This window comes from Lissotriton vulgaris, chromosome 11, assembly GCF_964263255.1.
Source record: "Lissotriton vulgaris chromosome 11, aLisVul1.2, whole genome shotgun sequence".
Lineage (NCBI taxonomy): Eukaryota > Metazoa > Chordata > Amphibia > Caudata > Salamandridae > Lissotriton > Lissotriton vulgaris.
Genome location: NC_141699.1, coordinates 155,479,560 through 155,491,956, shown reverse-complemented (window position 1 = coordinate 155,491,956; position 12,397 = coordinate 155,479,560). Strand labels below are relative to the sequence as shown.

The 12,397-nt window shown below is 42.3% G+C and overlaps 1 protein-coding gene across 3 annotated transcripts in view; it reads left to right on the top strand.

Annotated features, from left to right (window-relative positions):
* The window catches only part of P2RX4 (purinergic receptor P2X 4), a 245,170-nt gene that overhangs the window by 71,583 nt on the left and 161,190 nt on the right, over positions 1–12,397 (top strand). For all 3 annotated transcript variants that reach the window (XM_086943006.1, XM_086943005.1, XM_086943007.1), the window contains exon 2: positions 12,041–12,188. In XM_086943006.1, coding sequence (XP_086799132.1) covers positions 12,041–12,188 — 148 coding nt within the window. The remainder of the gene's footprint in view (positions 1–12,040; positions 12,189–12,397) is intronic.

Below are 12,397 nucleotides of genomic sequence, written 5' to 3'. Positions count from 1 at the left end.
TCTAAAAGAAAAGAAATACCACATGAAGGACAAATTAATGTGTGGGCTGTTTTTTGGTGTCCTCATGGCCCATGGGGCAAAAAGAGATGACCCCCTGAGTGGCCCTTTCCAGGTGGCACATTTGGCACTGCCAGACTGCCCAAAAAGCCAGTGCAATACTAATTGAGGGCCATTGGTGTTATGTTGGGTGCAAACCTTCATGTGTTACCCTGTGCTCTGTTTATAAGAACACTACTTTATCCACAGGGTTGAAAATGTCTGTCCTAATGAAGCCAATGATAACATCCGTTTTATTGTCAGTTCACTCTGAACCAGCTACTTTCTTCATCCTTGTGTGAATATTTTCTGAGGCAGCTAGACATGAGATTAAATGGTGCCTGATTATTGTCTTCTAGCTATTGCCACCATATATTTGATATGTTATAATTTGATGGTTTAGGGCAGTGATACTCAAACCAAGGTTTTGGGCCGCTTGCAGCCCTCTTGACCTATAGATGCGGCTGGCTCCATTGGTGATAAATAAATGGGCAAGTATTTATAAACCTGCAAATAAATGCTTGCCATTTATTTAACATGTTTTTGAACCTCCGTACACAATCCATGACCCTACCAGACCCCCTCCCTCCAACCTGCTGACATCAGTGTGGCCCTTGCACACCACAAACCGTACTTTGTGGCCCCTGGGCAAATGTTTGTGAGTACCCATGGTTTAGGGCATATGTTCTTATTCGATGACATCAGGCAAAGGTTATTCATGTGTACATGTAGAGGCGGCATCCTCTAGACACCCGCTCTTTACATCTGTGTCTACTGACAGGCAAAGATCCTTTCTTTGTTTAGAGTACAAATATTTTCTTTGGGAGTCAAGAAGTATATTTTGAGCTACGATAAGTGGCTGCTCTGGCTGTTGTCTACTATCCATCATGTAAATACCATCTTAACTTACCAATTATAATCCACGTTCCAACATGGCACAATGCACTATTCTAAGATAAGCAACGCTGTGGTTATGTTTATTTGATATATGTAAAAATTCACTTTTTAAAAAAACACCCGGTTTTGTTGCGTAACATAGTCCTGTCCGTTTTTGATAGTTCGAATTCTTGTTCCTCCGTTCTATTTCTGGTCATGGACTGTAAGCAGTGTCTCCATACTGCTGCATGTGTGGTTGTGTGATTGTAGATTCTCAGTTATTAAGGGCCTCTTTCACTTCCATGGCTTCTGGGATCATCTCTGTGACAGTGTCGGCACAATTGTACTTTCACTTGTGTGTAGCATAGAAAGTACATTAAGTTCCTGGACTAGCTGAGTTCAACTCGAGTCAACCATTCGGAATGTAGTAATCTTTTTCTTTAGTTAGATCTGGAGACAAGCTACCTCCCAGTATTTTGGGTACTGTATTAAGACCCTGTTGGAGTATGTCAGGTAACCCCAGCAGCCCGCGTCAGTCTGTCACCCGTGACCGGTTCTCCAGATCTAACTAAAGAAAAAGATTACTACATTCCGAATGGTTTTACTATGACATATTAACGATCTGGACTTTTCATTGTTGGACTGGCAACTACAACACAGATCTGAACTTGTTTCTAGTGAAATCTCTGTTAGCAACTTTACAGAATGTCTAAAATCTGAGTTTTTAATTAAAAAAAAGAAAACTCTAACCTTGGGAATCAAAGTTGATAGATAGTGAGTATCTTCTGCCCAGTAAATAGTCGACCTCAATCCTCAGTGCCCAGGACAGAACAAGATAAGTGAGGATCTGAAGCATTATGAATGAGTTTATGTAGTCTGTCCGCTATAAGTTCTGACAAAGAATTCTCAATAGTTCGAGACTTCAGAGCCAAAACAAGAGCAACTTCTCAGGCTCCTATGCTACTACAAAACGAGCCTTGAGGAGGTCACGGTGGTGGCGAAACACGCGTTGGCTGTTTTCGTACTACAAAGACAAGAAACTGGAATTCTAATTACAGCATAGAATTTGTCCTTTGTAAATGCTAAGACTTTTTTTTAATTAAATTTACGTGTTTTCGAGGAAATAAATCTGTTTAATTACCTAATCCTGTTTTGTATATAAAATTCCTGAGACAGAACGTTTCTCATTATCGTATGGTGTTCTCATTGCTGTAGAAATTTATCTGTAAATTGTACACAGAATATTTAGAGTGCCGTGGTTCTCTCTCTTGTGCATTTATTTCATATGAACTTTCAATGTGATGGAGAAGATTTTAGCTGATGCTATAGGACAGCTTATTTCACTCTGCTAATATAATTTTCAATGTCGGATTTATTTTCACCAACCGGATTGTTAGACCATTGGATTTAAATGGTGGGTGTTAAAATTTGATGCAGTTGATAGATTCAAAATGTGCTGAAAATGTATATCTTATGTCCGTAGACAAACACATAATTTTCATTCATGTGTGTGAAGGTGATTAGCAGTAAAGGAAATGCACTTGCAACAGGTGATGTTCGCTCTTGAGAATGACTCTGTGCCTAAGAATTGGAAAGCGTGAATATTTTTTGTGAGCACAGACCTTTTCCCTTTTCTTTGGATGAGATTGTTTTGGTGGGATGTATATCTTTCAGAGCAGCTGGGGTTAGCATTCAAAGTCCAAACAAGAGAATCTGTGAAAACCGATTTATTCAGTTCATATCCCTGCCAGCAAGTAACGCACTTTGGTTTTAACAACCTTGTCTGACTTGCTCTGACAAAGGTTAATTGGTTTGGCTGCACAATGTCTAATATGAATTAAATAAACTCATTTTTCATGGATTCTTTTCTTTTCCCTAATGCTGGTCTTGGACTTTTGCAGATCGCGCCACTACCAGTTATATGATTTTGGCTGGTTTAAGACTGACAATTTATAGTGATATAGTCCTTGTCAACAATTTACAATGCCTTGAAAAGGATATGTAAATTCACCAAGATAGACTATATATTGTTATCCAACATGAAGGAGGCAAGCAAACATGAAAATATTTTACGAGCACCAGAACCGTGTGCTTCCTTTAAAACTTACCCTAACACATTTAGATGTTTATACATTATAATATATTAATGTTATGTTTTAAAAGAAATGCTTTTCTTTGCTATCTGATGGACTAGAAACAAAGAAGAAGCGCTGTAATGGGCACGTTATTTGCGCCAATATATGCCATAACTAGTGAAAGTGGTGGGTGCAAAAGGTTGCCCAGAAGTACAAGGCTGAAGTGATTTATAGCTATTACCTATTCCAGGAGCAGAAATGTCTCTATGCCTGCTTGCATTGTTGACAAGAATTATTAAAGGTCCACCTTGTTGTACCTCTTTATCTGACCAGGTAGTAACTAAGCTTGTTTCCCTTTGAACTTGCAGAAATTGTAAGTGTCCTCTATCAATGACTCTGACCATTTCTGTGTGTTTGTTTTGTATGTGCAGAGATGGTACAAATCACTCAAAGGATGAATGGGCCTGAAATACAGTATTCTAATTTTCACATAATTTTACTAATCTATGCATTAACTGAGGGAATATTCTCACCTTTTGTTTCTAGCAACATTATGAGAATGTGTTGATGTACGATTGTCTTTCTCCAACTTGCCTCTGAAACCCTGTTAGAGCTCTGGGGCAATCAGTTACACGTGTGCATAGATTTACTATGTCAAATATATTGTTATCCAGTAATGGTTTATTATAAAAGAGCACTTCCCTACAGAGACTTAAGAGTGCACACTAATAATGGGATAAAAATTAAAACTACAAGTTCCAGATCGCGGAGTGACTAGATAAAAAGCTCACACTAGACAGAAGTATCACACATGACATGGGGCAACTTGACATCACTGGTTAGAGGCGGCAGACCCGAGAGCAGAGGACGGCCCGGGACCAGGGTTCGATTCCCGGCGCGGCAGGTTTCTGGACCAGGGTCAGCGGACTCGATAATTCTCTCGCCTCGGTGCCCACTCTGATCAGCGATCACACTCGGCAACTCTGGGCATTAGCTTGCCTCATCTTCACTAACGGCCCCACCAGACCGCCGGGGATGCCTGGTCTCACCCTGGAGATACCCATTAAGGGACCGTCTCTCAGGGAAGCCAGGAAGGGTTTCGCAGCGGTCGAAGCGCCTTGGGACCCTCCGGGTAAGTAGTGCGCTATATAAAATGCCTATACATACATACATACAGTCACCTGTTGTAATCATCCGAAAGATGGTCAGAGGTTATTATGTGTTACCACTGGCAAGCTGGAAGGAGTGAACAAGTGTCATTCACATTCCAGAATCACCTGTAAAAATAAGGATGGATAAGGGTCAATGATCTTAATGTTTTAATCCTGAAAGGTTGGTAGGGCTGGTTAAGACTCCATCTTATGTCAAGTAAGCGACTGAATTATTAGCATTGCTAAGCACAGTCGGTCATGTTAGGATCAAACATGAAGTCCAGATGGTCTACCATAGTAATAGTGATACGTCTTGCACCTGAAATAGTGATAACGTTGGAGCATAGTCCAGCACTCTTATACATGTAACTGGCTCTGCTTCAGCACTTCTGGGCCACAAGTTGAAAATAAAGTGAGCATAAAAAGCCAAACAAAGATATTTGGAAAACACACATTCCCCCCTGAGGAGTCTCTTAGTGCATTTGACGAATAACATATGCTTATTGTCGCTTAACTCAATAATACTCATGTTATTAACCTTGAAACAATGACACCCCCCTGTAATATGAATCTGGGACCACGGCTCAAACACTGATCCCTGCAGTGAAATCAGGGATCGATCAATTAATGCAGTAGTGTTGACAAAATACAAAAACTCATGGGCTGAAAATACACATTTCACTTCTACTTTGATAAAACGAGGCTGTGGATCGGATAATTTTCTTAAATTACTTATCTTCATGGTAATTGATGATTTTTCACACCTGGGCTAGGAGTGGAGATAAGTAGTCATTTAAGGTCTTCATAGATGTGCTTAAATAACGCACAGAACCTGTGATTCACCTTTTACTTTAGTGTCCTGATTATTGCTAATCTAGACCTTGCAATCCGAGTCATGGTAGAATGTTTAGTGAGAGCACTTTTAAGGAAGCCCATGCTGGCTAACAGTGTGCTGCAACATGCAGGTAGTCTACAATTTTTATTTTGTATCTGTATTTATTGATCTTTTGATTGAAGAACATTGCTGTCAAGCGTGGTTCTATGAAATAGTATATTTGAAGAAAATTATTAAATATGTAGGTATGTAAGCAAAATCTTAAAATGAACCCCAAAAGTGAATTGTTGAAAAAGTAGAAGACCATTTCATTGCCGCATACTGATAATTGGGTGTGGTTTGCTACAAGAGTAATACAGTAGCAAGTACTATGCGTGGGCCTTAATATCAGAGATGACCTGCTTCCGGATCAACTACATAAAGCTACTTTTAAGAATGGAAGGATACACTTTTCAGTTTTTTAATGAAACCAGGGATAGATTGACTGTTTACTGAACCAAACAACCACACGTATCAAGAAATACGATTAATGTGTAGCCTGCAGATGCAATAAAAATACACGTTTTTAGGAACTGGAGCTAAATTGATGCATTAAATTGAAGGGACACAATTTAACTGTGTAACAGGCTTGGTTGTGCAAATGCCCAGCAATTGTGTATGTCAAATCCAGTGAGAAACGTATACTTTAGTCAGCTGATTGCTAAATATTTCAATCAAGTGCATAATTCTGCTCCATCAAGAACCTCCTACCAGAAGCAGCAAAACTAAAGCTTTAAGAAGATTTGGATCCTGGTACATTTTCTATTTGGAAACAAAACATCCCAAAGGCTCAAACTGTGATGAAGTACATACCAAACACCTGTGTGTTTTTTTTATTTGAAAACAAAGCTGTAGGGATGTCCTTTTTGATTAATCTTTGAAAAATCCTCATGTCACCACCAGTTTGATTAATTTTTTGGAGCGAGTATCTAGGAAAGGTGGTCAGAGGTTATTGTGTTACCGCTGGCAAACCAAACTCTGTGTGTGTATGTATATACACATGTATGCATATCTGATACATTCGTTAACTGTGGATAAGGTCCAAATGATGCTGTTTAGAGGTTCTGGTGACCATACGCTGACCTCTTTGACCAGCATAAGGGGCACTAGTTATACATCTAATGAATGAATGAATGGCTGATTGTGACCGGAGTTTTTTTTTTTACTTTTATTTAGCATTTTCTTAACAAACCGAAGCAATCCACTGAGTTCATTCACAATTCGATATATGCATGGGAATATGGTATGCTAACATGGTTATCCTGCAAGCACAGTTAAGGACATGTTATAAATCGTACATCAAAAGCAGCAATTCTCAATCGGCCCATCTCAAGCAACCCATCATTTCCCTTAACTATGAATGCTTTATTGACAGTTCTGTTAACCCTGTATCCTGACGCAGAATAATCCCTGCACCTGGGAAACTGTATAATCATATTAGTGTTACAAGTGGTGCGCTTCCCACGCCCTCCTGCCCCACTCCTGTCGGGACAATACCCTGCTTCTGCTGTGTGGGGGGGATCTGTCTGTTGAGAGAACAGGAAGGATCTGAAAGGACCCCAGATATCTTTCGGTCTTGAGGAGGGAGGGACAGTGTTGGCATATAGCTCACTCTTCATAGAGAATGATGCCAAGCTGTGAAGCCAGCTCTTGATCTTAGGCGAATGCCTGCTTCCCCAGTGTATGGCGACTTCGCTCTTTGCTAACAATAAACAGATAGCAAAAAACCTCCAGGCTTTCTGGGGGAATTAGATTACATAACCTAGTAAGGGGATCTCTGGAATAGGTACTATCGGCATATTAATCATACTGCTTAGTGTTTTGTGCATGCCCGTCCAGTAGGTGTGTATGCCTGGGAATGTCCATGCCAGGTGGGCAAAGTCGGCGTGTGGGTAGTTGCATCTCTGACAACATTGTGATCTATTGGGGTCCATCCTGTGTACTTTAGAGGGGGTGATGTACATTTGGCGTAAGAACTTGAAGTGGATCAGTTTGTGTCAACTGTTTAGGGAGACATTGTTTGTGACTGCACAACATACCGCCCGTTGTTCGTCTGTTATAGGATTGCCCAGGTCCGCCTCCCAGTCACTGCGTATCTTGTCCTCATTCATTGGGATAAGGTCTGCACACGCCCTATAGTGCTGGGACATGATATGAACCCCTCTACTACTATCTATCACTAACGTACATGGGGGGGGGGAGATGCAGGTTCAAGTGGATAGTCCAAGAGCGTTGCCCGCAGTGCAGAGCGTAGTCTCAGCAATACAAATCTGTCAATAAATGTGAGGTCAGGGAATGCGGACTCGTCATACGGGTAAAAAATGTGGCCCCTGGATAAAAGTCGCCCATCTTGGCGCTATTAAATTTAGTGCAAGTTTTTTGTACCAATTTTTCACCAGTAATGGGCAGCCATTTAGCATTATGGAGTGGAAGTGCTGAGGAGTAGAGTGTCGGAGTGTTCGTGATGCGACCCAATTTAGTTTAGGCCTAACTGGTGGGTGAGACCGGTTGTCTGTCATTGGGGTCTCTAGGTATCCCCGTAGGCAGAATGGTGGCCAACATGTCCGGGAGAACGAAATATGATTCCGGCCTCGGGTATGGGATCCTAGCATCCAGGTGGTACCATTGTTGCGAAAAGCTGTATTGCGCTACTAAATAATACAGCTGCAGATCTGGGAATCCATAACCTCCTCTGTTGCAGGGAGGCATCATGACCTGCCAGTGCACCCGGGCGTTGCCCCATACTAGCTTGGTTAAGTGGGAGCGAAGCGTGCTAAAAAATGTATTTGTGAGTGGGATCGGTACATTCTGGAATAGATATAAAAAATTTGGCAAGACATTCATCTTTATGAGGGCAATCCAACCCGCCATGGACAGTGAGAGCCTAAGCCATGTGTCTATTTGTGCCTCCAGTTTGGAGATAGCCACTCCATAGTTACGCCGGATGATCTGGTCTGACTCGAGGTGTAAATGCACACCCAAATATTTTACTGAATCTGAACACCACTCCAGGGGGAACTCCAGGTCCCAGCGGACTGATTTTGACAGAAGTTCACATCAAAACCTTTACATGTCCAGACTAATGATTTGCAGGTCAAAGTTCTAATCTGTGCTCTTGGCCATTTGTATTTCTTAGTCCAACACTACACAAATCATGTTGTGAGATGGTCTGAGAATGAAGTGAGGCAGATTCATACAAGCCCTCTGCCACTGAACAGACTTTGTTGTGCCCTGTCTGCCGGGTTTACTAGATTTTACGCTTCCAAGTGTGGTGAAGAGTTTCATGTTTGTGCATTTGGTGTCTGACAAACTACAAGGCCTCAGCGGACACTGTTACAAAGAGGAAGCGCTGATAGACCCAGATAAAGGGCAGCAGTTTGTATATCATAAAATCTCGTCTATCTGTTCACAGTGGTTGGAAGGGGGCAGCCTGTTGACCATATTTTAGTGACGCTAAAATAGAAACAACGATAAAAGTACTACTTTGAAACACCACAAGTTATAGACTAGTCCCCTATAGCTCCACACAGGCGCGCAACACCCATTGGGCTCACCGGGCTTCAGCCCCCCCCCCCCCTTCCCCCCTCCCCCGTCGCCTCCTCTGCCCGGGCTAAGATGGCTGCGCATCCGATCCGAGAATGTGATTGTTTTAATGATTTCTGAGAGGCCCAGCAGCCCGAGCCAGACAGCGAGCCTCTGAACAGTTTCAGCGAGTGAACCGACCCCCCTGCCCTGACCTCTTGTGTTTTCTTTGGCGCAGAGGTGAAATCCTTCCCTGAAGGCAGGGATTTCACCTAAGCACTTGATGGGTTGTGAGAATGGGGTGTGAAGATGTGCACAGCAGGGGGAAGGCATAGCCAGTTAAGGTGATGCTTTTCCTTTGTAAAGGAATTTCTGCTGGCATCTTAGCCCAGGGTGTGCTGTCTGTGCACTTGTATAGATGTGTATTCCATATAATTGCACAGACAGCAAACCCTTGGCTATGACGCCAGCAGGAATTAATTTACAAAGGAAAAGCTTCACCTGCACTGGCCATCCCTTTCCCCCTGCTGTCTGTGCATTTGACCCACATTGATCTACACAGTGAGACCTTCGGGAGGGGCTGGATGCCAGGACGCAGTGCTGCTGATCAGCCAGACTCCACAGTATAGTATCAGAAGAGCAGGCAGCAGTATTTTTGTGTAAGTTCCAGTAACTTTAATGCATTTTTCAGCACAGCATTACCTACTGCCTGCATATCAAGGTTACTGTGAATGTTGTTCTTGACTTACATACATAGAAACGTCAAAGAAGACAGTCCCCTCCAAATATGCAAATGTAGTGTAAGTTTGTAGTGTTCATTTTTTTTGGGGTGCTAGTGGGTAATTTTAGAGTTCAGGGTGGGTATGGGTTATGGGGTGCCAGGGGAGAATTTATGGTTCAGGGTGGGTATGGGTTATGGGGTGCCGGGGGAATTTATGGTTCAGCATGGGTATGGGTTTTGGGGTGCCAGGGGTAATTTTAGGGTTTAGGGCAGGTGTGGGTTTTCGGATGTCAGGGGGCTATTTTAGGGTTCAGGGTGGGTATGGGGTGCCAGGGGACATTTTAGGGTTCAGCGTGGGTATGTGTTTTGGTGTGCCAGGGGTAATTTTAGGTTTCAGGGCAGGTGTGGGTTTTGGGGTGTCAGGGGCAATTTTAGGGTTCAGGGTGGGTATGGGTTATGGGGTGCCAGCGGGAAATTTATGGTTCAGGGTGGGTATGGGTTATGAGGTGCCGGGGGGAATTTATGGTTCAGCATGGGTATGGGGTTTGTCGTGCCAGGGGAAATTTTAAGGTACAGGGTGGGTGTGGGTTTTGGGGTGCCATGGCATTAATTTTAGGGTTCAGCGTGGGTATGTGTTTTGGTGTGCCAGGGGTAATTTTAGGTTTCAGGGCAGGTGTGGGTTTTGGGGTGTCAGGGGCAATTTTAGGGTTCAGGGTGGGTATGGGTTATGGGGTGCCAGATGGGAATTTATGGTTCAGCATGGGTATGGGTTTTGGGGTGCCTGGGGTAATTTTAAGGTTCAGGGTGGGTTTGGGTTTTGGGGGGCAAGGGGGAATTTATGGTTCAGCATGGGTATGGTTTCTGGGGTGCCAGGGGTAATTTAAGGTTCAGGGCGGGTATGGGTTTTAGGGCTCCAGGGGGGTGATTTTAGGGTTCAGGGTGGTATTGGGTTTTGGGGTGCCAGGGTGTAATTTTAGGGTGTGGGGTGGGTATGGGTTTTGGGGTGCCGGGGAGGGATAATTTTAGGGATAGGATGGGTATGGGTTTTGGGGTGCCAGGGGTAATTATAGATTTCAGGGCGGGTATGGGTTTTAGGGTGTGAGGGGGTTAATTTTAGGGTTCAGCGTGGGTATGTGTTTTGGTGTGCCAGGGGTAATTTTACGATTCAGGGTGAGTATGGGTTTTGGGGGGCAATGCATCAAACTAACAAAAATGTGTGCTTTAATTGTTGTCCAGTTTCAAATGCAGAATTCGCCACATTTTTTTCTCAGCTTGACCTGAGCATTAACCAATCCTGATTGTTTGCCATTTTAGCTCCGCCCCATTGATTTACATTAGCCACGCCCCTTCATCTGCCATGTTAGCCCCCCCCCGAAATTAAGACCTAGTTGCGCCCCTGGCTCCACAATATACTTTAGCTGAAAGTGTATGATACTGTAATAGACTGGGATTAATCAGGGATCAAAGGGGAAATAAGAGAAAAATATTGACAATTGATTTTAAAGTTGTGTAAACTACAACTCTCATAATGGGCTAGAATGGGAGCTGGTATATAAAGTGGAAAGTGACAATGAACTCCCATTACCTTGAGCAAGACCTTTCTAGTTGAAACACATTGGTGGGAGTTATGGTGATAATTGTACTTGATGAATAAACTATCTAAAGTTATAGCTATAGCTTTAGTTTACATTTCATCCAACACCTCCAAATTATTATTTGTAGCTCACGCATTCTTTTCAGGTCTCTAATCAGACAACACTAACAATAACACTCCAATCTACCATGCATTGTGTCTTCACAAATAATGGCACCCCATTGTAGGACACTACACTGTACGACTCTCACTACTGTATGACACTGCACTCAACATGACTGAACTTTGTTTTGCTTGTTGGGCACAGTTTTATTTTGTGAGTCAGAGCGCATGCAAAGAAAACTTACTTAGATTAAGATATATTCTATTTTCCCCGTATTTGTTTATAGGTTTCTATTAGCATAGGACCATAAATGGGTCTTTCAGTTGTCATGTAGTAAATCTCAAACTTTACATATGCAGTCTAGTTTTAAAAAAAGAAATTGGGACATCCTTGCTACTTTTAGTTGTATCGTGCAATACAGATCTCACTAAGTTTATATGTCCATTTTAACTTCATAGCATCACTTGCAATTGCAAAAAGGATCATTTACATAGTCTTATGTATATTGCTGTGAAACATTCTGATCAGCTGTTTCACTTCTATGTCCAATACAGTCTATGTAAAATGCACTGGGGTCAAAAGCGGTTGTAGGATTCCCTCTTTTTTCTTAGCACCCCTTGACCAGACGTTGCAAAACTTTCCATGCTCTGTCAATTAACGGGGGCAATAGGTCTGGAACGTTTGACAGAGATTTATCATACGGGTTCAAAGTTATTAAGGGGCAAATAGAGGAATTCCCATCTTTGGAAATCCTAACTATAACTACAGCGTGGCTATATATATATATATATATATATATATATATATATATATATATATATATACACACATATATGGATCTATATATAATTTAATGTATATTTGTGCTCTCTGCCACTGTCTCACTTGTTATTGGTCTAGAAATTTGTGTGAACTTAGTTTCTTAAAGTTCTTTGAAGCCGCTGAAAGTTGGCATGTTGATGCTCAATGAAATGCTTACTTGTAGTTAAAGAAGCTGCCCTGTTGATGATGACAGTTGTCCTGGTCACATGGGGATGTCCTCTAGCTTTTCAAGGAGAGGACTTACTTGTATTTTGTTTGTTTTGCAGGTGGGTCTTTGTGTGGGAAAAGGGTTACCAGGAGTTTGATTCTGTGGTCAGCTCTGTGACTACGAAGGTGAAAGGCATAGCGGTGACCAATACTTCCGAACTGGGAGTTCGGATCTGGGATGTGGCAGATTACATTATCCCCGCTCAGGTAAGTGTTTCTACAGCTCTGCTAATATCGCAATGGGCGGCGCTTGCTGATATGTCTGCCAAATTATGATCATTATTATTGGGTCCATGGGTACAAGCTTGGTAGGTTGATGTGGTAGGTGTGGTTAAACATGCACAGTAAAGCATCTGGGCAGTTCTAGACAACAGGAAATAAAGCCACATAGACTTCTGCTGAAGGCATAGTATTGG